Genomic DNA, 19,744 nt, shown 5'->3' on the forward strand with positions numbered 1-19,744 from the left:
ATTAAAAGAGAAAAACTAAAACAACTATTAGAACTTAAGAATACCATACGGAATACGGAAAAAGCAAAACAACAGAAGCTAGGATCTAGAGCTTAGAGTTATTCTATAGATAAGAGTAGTATCCACTTAAATACTTTACATACATACCATACCATACCTATAACGCTGACACATCGAGAGTGTCGGCCACTGTACCAAATTCAATGAGCTATACACACACACACCCCCGTAGCATAGTGTTAGGAAACGCAACCCCAACTCAATTGAATTTCGAAGAAACGTCCCAATTATATAGCCTCTATAGGTAGTAGCTAGAGAAAACACACATCCCTTCACACACTTGAAAATGTTAGTTAAAGCACAAAAGGCAGTTTTTTAAGGAAATTTTACTCAACATTGCCGATGACGGTGAGGGTGAGGAAGATGAAATGCATTCCAGTGTCTCAAAAGAAAGCCTAGTTAAGCATATGCCTGTCACACCAGATACTTATTTACATAGATCTGTACAAACCAGCATTCATATACCCACTGTATGTACTTAGGTGAGAATGTATCTGTGTAAGAACTAGCACTTAGATCGAACCGATGTCTCAATGTACAAAAGATAGATAACTAATCCGCATCTGGCATCTGGCACCTGGCATTGGCATCATTAGAGTTTTTGTGTGGACTAGAATATAAACTTGCCGTAATATTTATCGATGCTCTTTAAAGCATGGCGAACAGAACTCACAATAAACTCAAAATATATAGTTGGAAATATTGTATTGCGAATGAAGTCATTTTATGTTCTGAGCTGTATAATAAACCGAACATAGTAGGTTGTATTCCTGTATATCCTGTATATCTAGCAGTGAAACTTGGATATCAGACTATTTGTTATGTGACTTACAGAGTTGTTAGATACAGTTTTTCAAAAGCAGTGCCAGAAGCTTAGCTCTTAGTTGTATTTAATTTCTAGACCCACGTCGGGTGGTTACTTTTATTTTATTAAGTTTTGAGTAGCTTTACATAAAATGCCACACAGGCATTCCTAGTTAGTACATTTAATTTAGTTAGCGTTTCTTAACTCATTGTTTCTTTGTGTTTTTTTTGTTCTGTATACGTATCGAAAAATAATGTCAATTTAGTTGAATATTGACTCAGTAGCCGGGATAGGGCGATGGCTGCAGACTGCAGCCGGTGGAGGCGCTGGTGCACTTGCAGCTCTTGCCCGAAGGAGCCTTGCGGTTCACCAGACAGAGCCGGGCGTCTGTGCAGCCGCCGTTGTTGATCTGGCAGGGGCTCTGGTACTGCGGACAGTTCTGCTCCACGACCGTCATGCCGTACATCTTGTGGCTGCCAAAGAACGGGGTCTGTATTGGCTTCTGGCGGGTACCCAGAGCGTCCACGCTCTCCAGTTTTTTGCTGGAAAATAGCTTGGTTAATTCTTTTCCATTTGAAGGTTAAGAGGTTCTCACGTAGTCCAGTCGGTCCAGTAAAACTGCTCATGGGTGAAGGTGAGGCCAAACGGATAGGACAGCTTGTTGGAGATGATGCGGGTCTCGCGGTTCTGGGGATGGATGCACTCCACTTTCTTGCTTCCCGCATCCGCGTAGCACAGTTCGCCCGTGTTCTCCACCACTACTAGAGAGTTCGGCAGGGTGACAGCATCGTGGCCCAGCAGCAGCTCCCGCCCAGTGCCGTCCAAGTCCGAGAACTCAATCTTGGGCGAGGAACGGTCCCAGTCCGACCAGAAGAGTTTCCTGTGAACCAAGAGGAAGGTCAGAAACGTTGATCTTCGGGTGTCTGTCGTCATTCCTTACTCTCTGTAGGGATCCACGGCAATGCCGCGGGGATTCACCAGCTGCTTGTTGATAACCACCGCACGCAGCGTGGGATCGTCCAGGCTGGCCACCTCAATGGGGTCCTTTACGGAGTCAGTCCAGTATAGGCGACGAGAAATGGCATCTATGGCAATGCCCTCAGGAGACTCGATACCTGAGCGATCAGGAAAAAATAAGAGCAGCTCTCATGGACCTAGTTAAAGCCATCTTACTCGTGGTAATGAAGGGACGGGCGTCGGTGCCATCGTACTTGGCACTCACAATCTTCTTGGCCGAGATGTCGCCCCAGTAGACGCGACCCTCCACGCAGTCCTTGTCCAGGCCGATGGCCATCGAGGCCACCGATATTGGCAAAACATTTCGTCCGTTGAGAGGTACTCGGACAATGACCACTCCCTGGCTGACGATGAGGAAGTCCGAGTCATGCTGCTGGCGCTCGAAACAGGTGGAGCCGTTTCCATAGAAACCTGGAATTTAGGAAATGGATTTGGGGTTGTTTAAGTACGTAGGTCTGGAAAATCATGATACCAGTAGTCTCTACCAATTCTCTCCATTCATTCTCCATTCGTAACTCAGAGTTCCGACATTTTTCTTGGCTAAATACAAAATTTGTACAGTTTAATTTTCAATTCATAAAAAGACTCCTCCGACACCCTTTACTTAATCTGCCAGGATGCGTCTTCTCCAGACTCTGCTAACGAGGATGTCGCGCTTGGAAGGCAGCGTCGCCTGACGATCCTCGACTCAGAATCAGGCCGCCGGCTCCAGAGTGAAGCGCCGACCGACTACGAGAAATACTTTTGCAGATCGTCGCTTCGCGCAGAACCTGAACGAAGATCTGAAGAAGCCAGGGTCATCCTCTCTCGTGTCGATGCGTGAGTTCTTCATGCATCCCCATACATGGGACCGCAACAACGGCTACTTCAACGTGGTGCTGGCCCTGTCCATATTCGGGTTCTGCTTCTTCAACTCGTGCTCCCCGAGCGAGGAGAAGGTCGCCGCAGCTAACGAACTCGCCCCGCCCAAGAAGTGATGTCTCGGGAGTGGAGGCGGAATGTGCATCGGAACACTCACCTTGATTGCACGCGCAGACCAGGCCGGAGTTGGTCGAGTGGCACTTGGCGTTCATGTCGCAGAGCGTGGGGTTGTTGAGGCAGTTCTGCTCCTCGAGGCACACGTAGCCGTCGCCTTGGAAGCCGGCGATGCACTGGCACTCATAATTCGCAGGATCCCTGGAATCGCAAAATACAAATAAAATATACGAATGATCCCCAGCTCTGCTGCTGTCCGAACTTACTCGGTTGGCTCGCAGGTGGCATGGATGCCGCAGGTGTTCCTCACGTTGCAGGGCGTGGGTTTGCTCAGGCACCCCGCCAGTGCGTCCCCCAGATAGCCCTCGAGGCAGTCGCAGTACTGGACGCTCTGCACCGAGTCCCATTTGCAGATGGCGTTGGAGCCACAGAAGACGGCCCCGCAACGGCCGGCCGGCACACACCTGTCGCTCACATCCCGCTCGTAGTCCTCCTGGCACTGGCAAACGCCCGAGTCACAGATGGCGTTCTCCCCGCAATGCTCCGCGGACTCGCACTCCGGCGCCAGCTGGCAGCGGTATCCATCGCCCTCGTAGCGGCGCTCGCACACGCACTCGGACTTGCCCTGTTGGTCGTTGTGATTGCACGTGGCATGGGCGTCGCAGATTTCGGGTTTCTAGAAGCAGGCGGAGTATACTGGACTGCTCGATCGGGAATCGACTAGAACTTACAATAGCGCAGGAGTCGTCGATGGGCTCACAGGCGTAGCCGTCGCCGCTGAAGCCGGCGTTGCAGGTGCAGATGTGCCGCAGCACGTGCTCGTACCAGACACAAGTGGCGTTAATATGGCAGTTGGCGTCCACAGCGCAAGGAACTATAAAGGTGGTATATTAGTTACCGAAGGAATAATTATACAACCACAGTCCGGAGTAAAACATCTTCTTATGTCGTTAACATTGAAAGCCAACCATAAGCATATCCTAAGTGTGAAGGATATCACTCACCCAAGTCTCCATTCTTCTCCAAATCGGCATCCAGAGTATAGCGACAAATCTGACCATCTTCGGAGATTAGGTAGCCCTCCGGACAGCGACAGTTGCCTAGAAAATCGCACGACGGATCCACCTCCAGCTCCAGCAGGATGGGAACGCAGTGTCCGTGCTCCCAGGCCTCGTCATGGCCGCACAAATTGGAGCACTGGTACCCATCGCCGGAGAAGCCTATGCGACAGGCGCAACGCCCCTCGTAGCAGTCAGCATCAGGTGAGCAGCGCTGGACGGAGAGTGAGAGAGGTAATCATTGGACAGCAAGCGGTGGGGCTCTTCTCACTCACATAGCACTCATCCGAATGTGTGGGCCCTTGTTCCTCCTCACTGGGATAGGGGTAGGGATAGGGGTTGGGATCGGGATTGGCATTGGCATTAGCATCAGACTCGGAATCGGTCTCGGAGCTAGGTTCATCGACAACCTGGTTCGCTGGGGTGGAGTACTCGATGTTGTCGGCGGTGCTGTCACTGCTGTTGGACAGGCACCTGTAGTCGTTACCCTGAAATCCCTCGGAGCAGAAGCAGGTGAATCCGCCCTCGTTGTTCTCGCACAGAGCGTTCTCGTCGCACACATGAGTACCCAGGGCGCACTCGTTTACATCCACACAAACCTCGAGGCCGCGCTCGTCCAGCTGGGCCGCGTAGCCGTGGTGACAGTCGCAGCGGTAGGTATCCTCATAGGGCACGCACACGGAGTTCTCCACGCACTGGCCAGTGCCGTCCGTGCAGGCATTGGACTCTGCGTCCACCCCAATCTTGCTCATGGCGCTTATGCGTAGCGCCTGATCACGCTCCACAAAGTCCAGGGCGATCTTGGATACCTTCTGCATGACGCTGGTATCGGAGGTATCCGGCTCGTCGTCGCGCAGGCAGCTCTGGTACAAGATGCGCTGGTCCACCTGGAAGCTGATGACGCGCTGGTCGTCCACCAGCTCAAGCTGGTGCGTCTGCACCGATTGCAGCTCTCCGGGCCGTACAAAGCGGTACTCATCGATGTAGTCGGGCAGGTGGAGAGTGGCGCCCGACTGGATGGTCGGCACCTCGCCGTAGATTTCGATTTTTACCGCCAGCTGGTCCCAGTAGTTGAGGCCCTGAAAGGTCTGGTCCACGTGCAACGTTTCTCCCGACTCGAACTGGATGCGCGAGATGTGCTCGTAGTCGCCGCCCGTCAGCTGGTAGCCATTGGAGGCTCCATTCACCGACTTGGCGAAAAGCCAGGGCACGGTCGTGAGCAGCGGCAGGATCAGGCGGATCTGAGCTCCCTGCTCCACGCTCAGCGGATTGATGGTCGTGTAGGACCTGGCATCGGTGGTGACAACGTATGATTGCAGCTTGGCCTGCTCGTCGACTGGCCGGCCATTTAACTCGCCCGAGAGCGTGCCCGTCACCCGGATGGGCAGGTCGTTGGCCAGACAAGCCTTTCCGTTTCCGTAGCAGCCCGGCTCACAGGCGCAGCAGTATCCCTCGGCCTTGTCGTGGCATTGAGCCTTGTCGTGGCACTGATGTCCAAGAGCGTGGCAGCTCTGGGCCAAAGCAGGCGACTCTGTGCGCGTCTCGGCGTTGTCGGGGGCCCGCACGTTCTGCTGTGCTGTCTCCGGAGCCACCTCGAACAGCCAGACTCCGGACACTCCTAGGTTGGTGCTCTCGCTAAGGAAACGGGCCTAAAACAGGTAACAGAAATCAATTAGAGAGCGATCTCCCCCGAACAGGTACTCTCTTGAACTTACATTCTCCGATCCGGATCCGTTGAGGCTGTAGTAACGTCCGTCCTTAGAAACGAATCCAGCCTGAGCGCGGATATCGGGCAGTCCATTGCCCAACGACACGCCCTGGAGCCAGTTGAGGCCGCCATCCGGGTAGATGAACTGCACGAAAGTCTGCTGATCGTTGGCTATCAGGGCCACCTGGAACGTGTTCACTTTGTCCGTCTTGGAGTCGAAGTAGCCTACGTTCTGCCAAGTGGCCACAACCACCTGTTCCGCCTCGAACGCGGCCTGTTCGCTGAAAGCGTAGCGCACCAGCTGCGAGGCTCTGTCCAGGGTGGCAGAGTCTTTGGTCTGGAATAGGGAGACGGAGGTCTCATCCCCGCTGTTTGATGTGTCCACGTTCGAGTAGAAGGCGGCTATCGAGGGGTACTCGAGTGGGAAAGGCTGGTTCAAGTACTCGGGGAATTCCACGTTGAACGTCAGGATTCCATTGGTATTGATCTGTGTAAGGGAACAGAGGCTAAGGAAATTAGGAAGTGCGCATCAGGGATCACAATCGGTTCAAGTGGCAGTACTTGGCTTCCATATGGCACTTCAAAGAGCCCTCTCCGCCGCCTCCCCTGCCATCCCATGCCATCCCATCACCGTGAAGTGCTAACGGGCCACTTAACTCCGAACGGGAATTGTTCTCATGGCGGAAAGCAAACACCAACAAACCATTAACAAGGCGGAAAATGATCATTTGAAGGGATGTGATAAGTGATCTGAGACGATCGCCCTCTAACTAATTGAGTCCCTCCCCAGAAGCATCCACATCCGCACTCCTCTGGCTGGAATTAGTTCGATCTAGTTCAGTTGCAACTACATCAGCATCAACATTACCATTACCCATCCCCATCCCCAACACCACTCCGCTCTCTTCATTCTCCATCCTCTCGAGCATATCCAGCGATGCATTGTTCTAAATAAACAACAATTTTGTTTCTAGCAGAATGGATTTGGAACACAGGTGTTCGAAATGTGGCTCTGAAGCGTTGACAGGCCCCATGCATAAATCAGATTGCACTGTTGCGCCTCCAGATAGCCGGCACCACGGGTGCACTTCATCTCTGCGGGCCGTTGGCAATGTGTTGCAATGTGCCTGGACTGGCAAATGGTTGCCAAAGCAAGGAATCTGCTGGGGCGCTAGGAATTTCGGCATCTTGGCAGATGATTTGTAGCTGTACAGATTCCATGATCTTCAAGGGGATGCCACAATTGGAGCTCCCCATGTTTGTTGTTTCTACGCAATTTGGTAAATGTTAAGAGTCTGTGGCAGGCTTTTGCTTGTGATCACATTTGTTTTCCAGTGAAAGACAGTCCAAAATTCCTTAATCGTCTAACAGAACAGCTTAAAAGCCTCTACCAATGTTTCACATTGTTACGAACCTTTGTTTTCTTCGGGGCAAGGCCGGCTAGCCAGTCATCCCAGGGCTGGGTACTTCCCAAGCCCTCAGGTCGCACAATATACCAACTAATTGGACATCTCGAACAAATTGAAACAACAAAAGTAACCGACAAAAAAAACTGCAAACGGACTCTACTCGACAAACAACATTACAGTAACTTCCTTCAACACAGACGTGGACCAGGTCGAGGTGTCGATGTTTTTACCCCTGACGTACCCTCCCTACCTGAGATCTGAATAAAAACGTTTTGGATCTCCCTGCCATGTGCAGCAGCCTTACCCTCTCGTTGCTGTGGCTCCTCTTCCCCCCATATGAAACGCTTAGCAATTCATTTTCTTCGTTATAATTTTCACTTCAATTTCCTAATTTTACACGGTATCATCGCTACACTAAGCCTGCCTATTCATACCCCCCTCATCTTATCACTACGGGCGGTTAATAAATAAATAGAAATAATTAATATAATAAATATAAATAAGTTACATATATAAATAGATATGGACGGACTTAAATTAGGGGATTAACATATACATATAAATGGAGACGTTTAACAAAAATAAATAATGGGAGTAAATAAGTTGATTGATGCTTTTTTTTTTCTCTCCCTAAATGGGCGAGGAACCCGCTCTACGTGGCCAGGATTGTGTCTTCGAGCCCAGCAAAAAGCAAGCCAGGATGGCGGAGCTGTGACCTATTCCCTACGGATTGGCCAACAAAAAAAATAAATTTTGGGGTTTCTTTACTTCCCCCTTTGGAGCGGACTCACTCTTATGTTTCTTGGGTCTCTTTCCCGTCCCGCTAGTCATGGTTCCTGGTCTCTCCCTGATCTGGATCCCCTGGAATCACAGATTTATTTATCTTTTTTTTTCAGGGTGATGGCCACTACTCCATCCTCATCCCACTCACCTTTTCTTTCAGAACAAAAAAAATCACTAGATCACTATGTCCGGCGCGCATGCTCCTCCGTTGCGGGAATTTCTTTCTCTGAACCCCCTCTTGGCTTAGCTGCTCTGTTTAATGCTCCCGGGCCGCTGATCCCCATCGCTCTCTCTTCTATCGCCCTTGAATTAGGTTCAAGGGCATGGCCTGATTCGGGCTGCTGGCGGCTCTCTTTTCTTTGGGGTATGGGTGAGTTGGCTTCGGGACTCCGTTATGGGATGAGATCGGAAATTTTCTCTCATAACGGCTCCGGAGAGCGCGCGGAACTCTCACTCTCCAGGACCAGGTGGCGCCACTCTTCGCTAACCTTTTCCCCTTAAATTTTGGCCTTGCCACTCTGTTCAAACTTCTTTCCGCCTCACCGCTTCTATGGGTATCACCTATCGATATCTTCGCATGCAACACCTAGCGAAAATTCGAGCGACCATGGCCGCGGAGAATTATTCGCAAACAGCGAAGAGTTACACGTTTCCCTAAAACTGCTGGCCTTCCCGGACATTACGGTGCCTAGGATCTTGCAGCGCCCAACGTAGGCTTACACCCACTGATCGGATATTCCCTAAGTGAGTGCGTTTTCCTTGTCTCTGACTCAGTCTGAAGTTTTCGATACAATTTTAGGTCTTTGGCGTGAAAAATCCCCACCGGCCTCCCCGACAGATCCTCCAGCTCGTAGGCGTTATTCCCTACTGGACGTACGACTCTGCATTTTAGGAATTTCCGGGCGAACTTGGCGTTGTAGCTTTTGCCAAAGTCGCTGAGGGTGAAGTTGTGCCTGTAGACTTCTTGGCCAGGTCTGGCGAAAAAGACTCGGGCCCGTTTGTTGTAACGCTGGCTGCTCCGCTCATACGCTTGGTGTAGGCTGCGTTTAATTTGCTCGCGAATGAGGTGTCGCTTATCCGCGGGATCTAACGCGTGCACTTCATGTTCCGTCAAAGCCTGCAGCTTCCTCGCCAGCTTATAGCAGTTCCCATTCAGAAACATCTGTTGTCCAAATACAGCGAAAAACGGCGTTACGCCTGTGGCTTCGTGCACCGAGTCACGGATTGAAACTTCGATCTCCGGTAGGTAGATGTCCCAGTCTCTGTGATCCTTTTCCAAATACGTCCTTATTGCAGCGAGTATCATCCGATTTACTCTCTCGGCTGCATTGCTTTGCGGCGAGAAGACTGCTGTGCGCATGTGTCGGATCCCGAAGCCGCTGACCATGTCCATGAACGCCTTCGATAGGAACTGCTTTCCGTTGTCGGAGTGGATCACCTCTGGCACCCCGAATTTGTAGAACACCTCTTGCACCAGGAATTGAACGACGTTCGCAGCGGTCGCCTCTCTCATCGCCTTCAAGAAGGTAAATTTTGAAAAGTGGTCTACGACGACGAAAATCCAGGCCTGTCCCCTTTTTGACCTGGGATACTTTCCCAGGAAGTCTATGTAGATCTTTTGGAATGGCCTCTCCGTGACCACTTCCTGACCGATCCCGACTTGGCTACGGTAATTGGGAGCTTTGGATTCCTTGCATTCGGTGCAGCTTCGGACGTATTCCCGCACTTGTGCCGTCATCGCCGGCCAGTAGTAGTGCCTTTTTAGCCTATGCAAGGTCTTCTTCATTCCACCGTGTCCAGCTGTGTGGTCTTCGTGGGCCTTCGCGATGAGGGTTTTCGTCAGTGACGCGGGAATCCATAATTTCCACATGGAACCTTCCACTTGGTCGTCGATTTGCGCGAAGGCCATTCGCTTGAATACCAGGTCCCCGTCTATTCGCAGGTCAGGCAATAACTCTTTGTTCCTGCAGACTTCTCCTTTCAACTCCTGGTATTCCGTTGATTTGAATTCCGTCGTCTGGAATCCGAGGATTTCCGTTGGGTCTAGGACCACCTCCTCGATGCAGCGCGATAGTGTATCCGCCACTATATTTTCGACTCCCTTGCGGTGTTCGATCTCAAAGTCGAACCTCTGCAGCCGCAATGACCATCTCGCTAGACGCCCATTCAGGTCCTTGAGTGACATTAGCCATTTAAGGCTGGCGTGGTCGGTGATTACCGTGAATGGCATCAATTCCACATATGGCCTGAATCTTTCAATCGCCAAGCATTCTTTCTCCGTTACCGAATAATTTATTTGATGTTTGTTCAGCTTGGAAGAAAAGAATGCCACTGGGCGCTCTGCTTTGTCATCATCCAGCTGAAAAAGCACTGATCCCACTCCAAAATTTGAGGCGTCGCACTGGATGTAGAAAAGGCGTTTAAGGTCGGCATGGACTAATACAGGAGCCGTGGTGAGTGCCTTCTTCAGGGATTCTATGGCCGCCCTCGCTTCCGTTGGCAAGGAAAACTTCCCGCGCGGATGCTTCTTCAGAGCATCTGTTAACGGTACCGCGATGGTGGCGAAGTCCTTGATGAAGCGCCTATACCATCCTGCGGTTCCTATGAAGCTCCGTAGCTCCTTCACTGAACTCGGGCTCGGGATCTTTTGTATAGCCACAACCCTATCGGGATCCATTTGCAGCGTGCCGCCCCCGATGATAAACCCCAGGTATTTCAGCGACTTAAAGCAGAATTTGGATTTTTTTAGACCTATCGTCAAATTCGCTCTTTTCAGGCACTGGGCCACCAATCGCAGATATCGCAGATGCGTCTGGAAATCCGGGGCTATCACCAAAAGATCGTCCAAATAAACGAAAACGTTTGATCTGAGCTGAGTCGGGATCACCTTATCCATCACTCTGCATAATCTCTGGGCAGCGTTACACAGACCGAAGGGCATCATCACGAATTGATACAGCGGACGGCCTGCAACGGTAAATGCGGTGCACTTCCGGCTTTCTGGGTCCAATTTAATTTGCCAGAATGCGAATTTGAGGTCGACGCTAGAAATGTAATATGTCTGGTCAATCCTGGACAGTATACCCTCGATGCTAGGAAGAGGGTAAGCATCTTTTACGGTGAGCTGATTCAGTTTTTGCGCGTCCAAACAGAATCTATTTTTATAGCCGATACTCAAAATGAGTATTGGGGTATATTAGATTTGTGGTCAAAGTGGATGTGTGTAACGTCCAGAAGGAATCGTTTCCGACCCCATAAAGTATATATATTCTTGATCAGCATCAATAGCCGAGTCGATTGAGCCCTGTCTGTCTGTCCGTCCGCCCGTCCGCCCGTCCGTCCGTCCGTCCCCTTCAGCGCCTAGTGCTCAAAGACTATAAGAGCTAGAGCAACGATATTTTGGATCCAGACTTCTGTGATATGTCACTGCTACAAAAATATTTCCGCCCCCACAAAGGACGAAAATCTGTGGCATCTACATTTTTAAAGATAGTATACAGCTAAAAACTCAGAATCGTAGAAGATGACTATATCTTCTAGAGTGCAAAATCTGAACCAGATCGTATACCCATCTCTCAGAACCTATAAGAGCCAGAGCAACCAAATTTGGTATCCACACTCCTGTGATATCGGACCTTGACCGTTTCGTTTCCAAATTTCGCCACACCCCCTTCCGCCCACGCAAAGGACGAAAATCTGGGGCATCCACAAATCTCAGAGACTATTAAGGCTAGAGTAACCAAATTTGGTATCCGCACTTCTGTTAGATCCCACTATAAAACGTATATCTCAGAATTTCGCCCCACCCCTTCCGCCCACACAAAAGACGAAAATCTGTTGCATCCACAATATTGCACATTCGAGAAAACTAAAAACGCAGAATCATAGATAATGACCATATCTATCAGATTGCTGAATCTGGATCAGATCGGATCATTTTTGTAGCCAAAAGCAAGAAATCAATTTGCAGTGGCTACGCAGCCCCCGACGTCACGCTCAGACTGATTTTTTGTCTCTCTCGCACGCACTCTTTGTCGTGTCGTTCAATATTAGCGGCGTCTGCCGGAGAGAGCCATACTGACTTAGTATCGGGTATAACTGTAGAGTTGCGGTGTCCGCAGCAACTCACAACGTTCCACCTCGTTTTGTTTGGCTTTCGCACCACCGTCGTCCGATTGCTCCATGGACTATCGCTGACCTCGATCACTCCTAGTTCCAGCATTTTATCCACTGCGGTCCAGATCACCTCCTGCATCGCTGGGGATTGAGGGTAATGCCGAACTTTAAATGGTTCTGCGCCCTCGATCAACTGGATCCGATGCTGTTCTACCGTCGTTGTTCCTAATCCGGCATCCTCATAGGTCAGAAACTCCTTCTTTACCTTCTCCAGCTCTTCGGTTTCCGTGTCTTCCAGGGTCCAAGCTTCCACATCCACGTCCTCCTGGCGATGTTCGACGTACTGGCTGATTTGTGACATTTGGATCTCGCCTACTTGGGCCTCGCTGGATCGACTGGGCTCTTCTCCGAGGACTGTGGGAGCCAGCGCGAAGGATCTCCAGAAATCAATACCCAGGTACATGGCTTGCTCTAGGTACGGGCATACGTAAAACAAGATCTCTTTATTCATTCCGTTATATCCTACGCAGAGTTTGGTTTTGCCGACTATGGACCTGTCTTCTCCAGAGGCTGTCTTGATGATCGAGACATAATTGTCCATTTTCACTTCGAGGTCGGCAAGGAGTTCACGGCTGCCCTTTCCTAAGACACTAACGGATGCCCCAGTATCTAGGAGTCCAGCAATCCGATGTCCTCTTATCTGCACTTCGGCAAATACTCTGGGATCGCGTCCTGCTCCTCGTCTGACTGCCTCGGCCACCTCTTCGCGAGTCTATCGCCTTTCCTTAAATGTGGAACGGGCCTTTTGGAGTCTACGACTGACACCGCGCATCCCCTCCAGCTGCCTGTCATCAAAGATCTGGTTTCGAATTTGTATGTATCTCCTCATCCTCTCTTCGGCCTGTATGAACTTCAAACTATTTTTATTAAATTTATTCGGGCTATTATTCTTAATTTCTATATTGATTAGTGGACCATAGCTCATTTCTTCGCGGGCTTCTGTCCCGAGCGCTGATCTCCCGCTTTCATCATGACCGATCGTGCGTTTCCCGAGCAATTTGGACACGTTGGAGTAAACATTTCTGGCTTTCCGCAGCGGTAACAAAATATTTTGCGTTCCTTCGCCACGCAGTCTCGAAACCCGTGGTCGAACTGGCCGCAATTCCAGCAACACAGCCTGGGTTTGTTCGCCAGGTGAGTTTCTTCTACTATCCTTGCTTCGTCTTCATCCAGAAACTCCGTTTCCGGCTCTAGCTCCTCCACTCGCTTCCCGGCTGAATGGAATTTCGGCGCAGGACGGAACGTCGACTTCTGCTCGCGTCCGCGAAAGTGGTACTCCACTTCCAGGCACTCTTCCCTCAGCTGCTCCACGTTTCGGACTCGGATCGCGTAAACGTAGCGGGCGATCTCGTCATCGAGTCCCTTCTTCAAGACTCGCACCATTTCGGACTCAACCAAAGGTGTGGTGAGTCTAGCTGCCAGCCTGCGCATCGCTCTAAAGTACTCTTCCACAGATTCGCCAGATTGTTGTCGTCGCTCGTGCGTAGCCGCTCGAACTCGCCACCCACTGCTCGGAACCGGGACACCAACTCGTCCTTCAAATCCTCCCATACTTCCGGAGGCCGTTCTCGGACAAATTGCCAATACCACTCCGCCGCTTGTCCTTTGACGAGATGGTGAAAGTTGTCAAGGACCTCGTCCCACGACCGTCGGTTCTGCCTACGGAGGAACTCGACCCTGAACACGAAGTCCTGCACCGTCATCTTATTTGGGTCTCCGTCGAAGTGGATTTCCCATTTGTCGACGCGTCCCCATCTCGCTCCTCTCCAATCATCTCTCCTTTCAAATGGTGTCAGATCTGTTGGAACTCCGCCGTCTCCTGATGTCTCCCGTCTCGGCCTTTCAGCACCTGGATCCAGGTCCGCATCGCCTATTCCTCGGTGCCAGTTCTGGCTCAACCTCGCCGGCTTCCTTGGAGGCGACTGGGAATTCCATGCGTCATCGTCCTTGGACCTTTTGGGAATGGTCCCTGTGTTCGGCTTCTGCCTGGGGTGAGCTAGAGGCTGCTGATCGCCATTATTATCCTTGATTTCATTCTGGTCTCTTTCCAATCTCAGGTCTTGGATCAATTCCACGTTCTGGCGCAGAGGCGCCATCACCTCTGTTATGGCTCCCATCAGCTCCATAAAGCCGCGACGGATCTCCTCCTGCAGCGTCTTACTCAGGGTATCTGCCATGCTGCCTCTCCACGTCTCCTGTGCTTGCGCTATGGCGACATTTACTCCTGAGAGAATCTCGGAGGGCAGTGCGTTGGATTGGCAAATTTCAGCTGTCGTCTCCACGCCCCTCAGCGCCCTGTGTGTCACCGCCTTGAATCTGTCCTTGGAGGTTACCTGGTGGAGGAGTCCTGCGGGTCATTTTCTGTTTAGACCGCAAGTTGTACGCGCTCATCAACTTGGCCCTATATTTCCCTACCTCGAACTATCCTACTTATCTTTTTATTCACTACAATTATCTATTTTTCTTTCAGAACAATCGCCTAAACACTACCTATAACGCTAACTCACTGATCTTCAGCACAAAAACACTTAATACGGCAAAACAATAATAAGGGGAAAGGAACCACAACTACTACTAGGGCCAACTCCGCACATGGTGTTCTACGTATTTTCCTGTCCAACGTCTAGAACTTTGCGAGCGCTGTTGACTAATCTTATCTTCCTTGGAAGATTAAGAGTCAAGGGCGCTCACTTCCCTACAGTCGCTGTTTCCGCCTACTTCCCTACTGAATGTTCGTTGCGGGATGTTGTAGCTGCTCCGAGTGCAACGCGTGGCCGACTTCTGTCCCCACGGGCCACTCAGAACAAAAATCTCATTGAGAATCTACCCTCCCGACTGCATCCAGCGGTAAGCAGGGGAAGCGAAAAACAGAAATCTTTCTGTCCATATCCTAACTTCGGGTATTTCTTTTTTCTTCTTCAGGTTCTCATTTTGCACACCAGGCACCGGGCCGGTTGCTAACTGGCTTGTGGATTCTCCTCTGCCAGTGCCAAACCAAAGCCCCTCTTGAGATTTCCTGCTTCCCGTTGTCAGATACGTGCCGAATCATCAAACACCAAAAAAAAACTTTTTACTTTGTGGATTTTCTTTGCATCCTCAGATCCCTCAGCGCCGTGCTTCTGTGAGCCAACTCGTCGAGTCCCTCACAGGACACCGGAACACCGATGGACCACAGATTGCAAAATACCACTCGAGATCTATCTTCTCTGCTGGATATTTATACTTTCTTCGACGTCTTGTTGATTCGCATCCGTACTCTCCCTCTTTGATGGTAGAGCCAGGACTGCGAGTCCACTTCCCTGTCTCAGATTGGGCGCCATTATTGTTACGAACCTTTGTTTTCTTCGGGGCAAGGCCGGCTAGCCAGTCATCCCAGGGCTGGGTACTTCCCAAGCCCTCAGGTCGCACAATATACCAACTAATTGGACATCTCGAACAAATTGAAACAACAAAAGTAACCGACAAAAAAAACTGCAAACGGACTCTACTCGACAAACAACATTACAGTAACTTACTTCAACACAGACGTGGACCAGGTCGAGGTGTCGATGTTTTTACCCCTGACGTACACTCCCTACCTGAGATCTGAATAACAACGTTTTGGATCTCCCTGCCATGTGCAGCAGCCTTACCCTCTCGTTGCTGTGGCTCCTCTTCCCCCCATATGAAACGCTTAGCAATTCATTTTCTTCGTTATAGTTTTCACTTCAATTTCCTAATTTTACACGGTATCATCGCTACACTAAGCCTGCCTATTCATACCCCCTCATCTTATCACTACGGGCGGTTGATAAATAAATAGAAATAATTAATATAATAAATATAAATAAGTTACATATATAAATAGATATGGACGGACTTAAATTAGGGGATTAACATATACATATAAATGGAGACGTTTAACAAAAATAAATAATGGGAGTAAATAAGTTGATTGATGCTTTTTTTTTTCTCTCCCTAAATGGGCGAGGGACCCGCTCTAAGTGGCCAGGATTGTGTCTTCGAGCCCAGCAAAAAGCAAGCCAGGATGGCGGAGCTGTGACCTATTCCCTACGGATTGGCCAACAAAAAAAATAAATTTTGGGGTTTCTTTACTTCCCCCTTTGGAGCGGACTCACTCTTATGTTTCTTGGGTCTCTTTCCCGTCCCGCTAGTCATGGTTCCTGGTCTCTCCCTGATCTGGATCCCCTGGAATCACAGATTTATTTATCTTTTTTTTTCAGGGTGATGGCCACTCCATCCTCATCCCACACACCTTTTCTTTCAGAACAAAAAAAATCACTAGATCACTATGTCCGACGCGCATGCTCCTCCGTTGCGGGAATTTCTTTCTCTGAACCCCCTCTTGGCTTAGCTGCTCTCTTTAATGCTCCCGGGCCGCTGATCCCCATCGCTCTCTCATCTATCGCCCTTGAACTAGGTTCAAGGGCATGGCCTGATTCGGGCTGCTGGCGGCTCTCTTTTCTTTGGGGTATGGGTGAGTTGGCTTCGGGACTCCGTTATGGGATGAGATCGGAAATCTTCTCTCATAACGGCTCCGGAGAGCGCGCAGAACTCTCACTCTCCAGGACCAGGTGGCGCCACTCTTCGCTAACCTTTTCCCCTTAAATTTTGGCCTTGCCACTCTGTTCAAACTTCTTTCGCCTCACCGCTTCTATGGGGTATCACCTATCGATATCTTCGCATGCAACAACATCGAGAACAAACCAGGAGAAAATTGAGACGGATTTCCCATTTCATTCTAATGAAGGAATCTTTTTTTTTAAATTGGAAAGTTCTTGAAACAATGAGTAGGATACGATCCCTAGAAAATAAACTGACAACCGAAAGAATTAACAAAATAGAAATATGCGGAGCTTAGTCTCTTTTGATATTCGAAAATTGCAATGTGCTGGCAAACAAATTCTTATCATGAATATAATATGTACGATTACTATATGTGTATACCTATGTCTGAACTTTCGAAAGTATCTAACCTCTCCGGTTATTCACACGATAATTGACGATTGGAATGGGGAATATGACGAATCTATTTATATGATTTTGGATTGGCTCCGGCAATAATTAAAGTCGAACGCTTTGGAGCTGCTGTCTGACACTTCTTCGCGACTACTCCCGACAGGAATTCCAATGAAATTTATGTATTCTGTTGGCCATAATAAAAGGCGGCGTTCCGATTCTGTGCCGCGTGCTATTTTTCCACGTCAGACACATAAATTCAGTTAATTAACTAACAAATACAAAGCACAGCAACAACAAAAACAGCAACAACAAAAGAGAAAAGACAAATACGGTTCAAAAATAGGCGACACTCTCGCACTCTCGACGCGGAGAACTCATAATTTTCGATGCCAAATGCTGAATACCACTCAGAACCGAAATGCTCAGGAACTTTGGCAGATGGCCAAGGCGGCACAGCGACATCAATTGGATGGGGGTCCGGTTCGCGTAGGCTTTCGGTATGGACTTGAGGGTGGTCCACTCGAGCGTGTAAATTGTACATGTGCGATACCTCGACTCGTATCGAAAGACAGATGTAAATTTTGACACTCGTGGGTGCTGTGTGGTGTGTGGAAATCGATGTCCGTCCTCCTGTCATGTTTTGCCGAAAATTAATGTCATCTATAAATACTCGCAACACAACAAAGCATGCTCTATCAATCGAAATAGAATGACTGCCTGCCCGCCTTACTGACTATAAGCAAGAAACTATTGAACTGTTGAATATTTGCATAATGATTGACCGCTTATCAGCGATTGAGGCGAATGGGGGATCGGGGATGGACGTGGGCGTCTTATCGGAAACTGCAAAAAAAATTCATTCAGCGCAGTGCAGAATCTTCGAGATACTTTGTAACCTGAATTCTGGAATCTAAAATGGGGCACTGGAAACACTCTACTCACATAGAGCTGCTCGTACTGCTCGCCATAGAAGCTGATGGGTTGCTCCAGTTGCAGGAGGGTGCGTTCGCTGTCGCCCTTGGGCAGGAACTGGATGCTGCCCGAGGAGCCGTCGTCGACGAACTCGTACAGCTCATTGGAGCGCAGGCTGTCCAGATAGTGCTCGTACTGTCCGCTGACCAGGATGGAGCTGCAGCACACCACCAGCAGCAGCCAGGAACACAGTTTGTTGCTTAAGTACATCATTGTTTCGGGATTTATGTGTTTATGGATTAAGTGCTAGATTGGATTTTTACTCGAGAGGATTTCACAATTTTGCCAACGGCATCTTCACACGGACACGCAGCACACACAAAACCGAGACGGGACCGAATTTTTTTTATCACTTTTGCTTTCGCCCCAAGTTTGATCCAAAAATATAGAGGATTTATAAATAAAGTGCCACTGGCCGCACCGCACTATCTGCGTAGACTATTTTCTATATTCACGTCTATGCCTATGTCTATGGCTATGAGTGCCTATAGTTTGTCAGATTTTTTGGAACTGGTCCTTCTGCTTCTTGCCTTATGGCTTTCGATTGCACTTCACGCGGGCGAGACCGAACGAACCGCACGCTTTGACAACAGAATTTCGATTGACTCTCGCCGCTGCTGCCCTGTGGATTCTTCGGGTCGGTTCGGTGCTCGTCTAACCGTTTCATGCGGCACAGCGCTCCCTGTGTGCGTGCGAGTTTGTGTCCGTTCCGTTCCCGTTTCCCTGTGTGTGGATGCCACATAGCGAGAGTGCTGCAGGCAGTGTTGCCTCCAGGCAGGCTCCAATTGCCTTGGCACAGAATGCTTCGGTTTAATTCTTGCACTTCGAATAGCATCCACAAACGCCAGAAGATACAGAGAGCGAGAGAGATATACATATGTTCGTAGAAACAAAAGCACGGAATCACATTTTAGTTATTTTTCTATTTTAGAGACTTTTTAAATACTAATTTTTTAAGGTTTTTTAGTTTCAGCAGAAACAACACCTAGAACAAATAGGTGTATTATAAAAGTTCCCTGTTTTCCATCCACAGGAATCTCATGAACGGCACCCCACTCTCAGCATGGAATCGGAATGTTGCGAGTACTCATTTATGGAATACTTTGGCAGCCCATCGGGGAAATATTCAAATATGGCGTATTATAAGAATTAATCGTCATACCCTTTCATGAACATATATTAAATCCCCTCCCAGTATGAAACTTAGAATCAAAAGAACTTTCTAGGCTGGGCTGGGTTTCCGACCAAACACGGATGCGCCCAGTTAGTTACGGCGTTCCAATTTCTACGATATAAACTTCAGGCGGCACTTGCCGCTTGATTGCTCTTGCCCCTAAATTTCCCATCTTGTCCGAACTCCCTAACGCGACCGCATGCCACCGTAAAGCGCCGCCATATCGAAATGGAGCCTCTGCCTGGCACACAGACATAGAATCCACACCCATTCTCCATTCCAACCCATCCTCCATTCCGGAGTTCTGTTGTGCGAGTCAAAAATAAACAAATGGAGCTGGAGGTGGAGTGCAGGGAGCGGCAGTTTGACTATTTATGATGTATTTCTCGGTTAATTAGTTGCAGCTGAAAACAGACGGAATGGACGTGGGATGTACGGGGGATGGGATGGCGGGCATGAGGCAATGCAATGCTTCCGCATGCATCGGCATCATCGTTGCCGTGGGCATGTCCAACAAGAAAGTGCGTGTTTCGGCAGTCTACCATATTTTTGCTATATTTGGAAGCGTTGAACATTGTGCCTCGCTTGATCGGTGATGGATGCCTTCGCCTTTTCATCATTTATCTTCGAGTGCTGCCGCATGGG

General features: G+C 49.4%; 1 protein-coding gene across 1 annotated transcript; it reads right to left on the reverse strand.

The window, feature by feature from the left end:
- Positions 1–811: 811 nt before the first annotated feature.
- Positions 812–18,529, reverse strand: LOC117189755 (nidogen-like). The gene is made up of 11 exons (XM_033394832.1): positions 17,896–18,529; positions 5,631–6,110; positions 4,191–5,564; positions 3,862–4,129; positions 3,589–3,731; positions 3,124–3,533; positions 2,901–3,058; positions 2,039–2,293; positions 1,806–1,980; positions 1,461–1,745; positions 812–1,407 (listed from the first exon to the last, which is right to left on the reverse strand). The coding sequence occupies exons 1-11, from the start codon at positions 18,136–18,138 to the stop codon at positions 1,143–1,145; spliced, it is 4,056 nt and encodes a 1,351-aa protein (XP_033250723.1). The 5' UTR covers positions 18,139–18,529; the 3' UTR covers positions 812–1,142.
- Positions 18,530–19,744: the final 1,215 nt, after the last annotated feature.

This window comes from Drosophila miranda (assembly GCF_003369915.1).
Source record: "Drosophila miranda strain MSH22 chromosome Y unlocalized genomic scaffold, D.miranda_PacBio2.1 Contig_Y1_pilon, whole genome shotgun sequence".
Lineage (NCBI taxonomy): Eukaryota > Metazoa > Arthropoda > Insecta > Diptera > Drosophilidae > Drosophila > Drosophila miranda.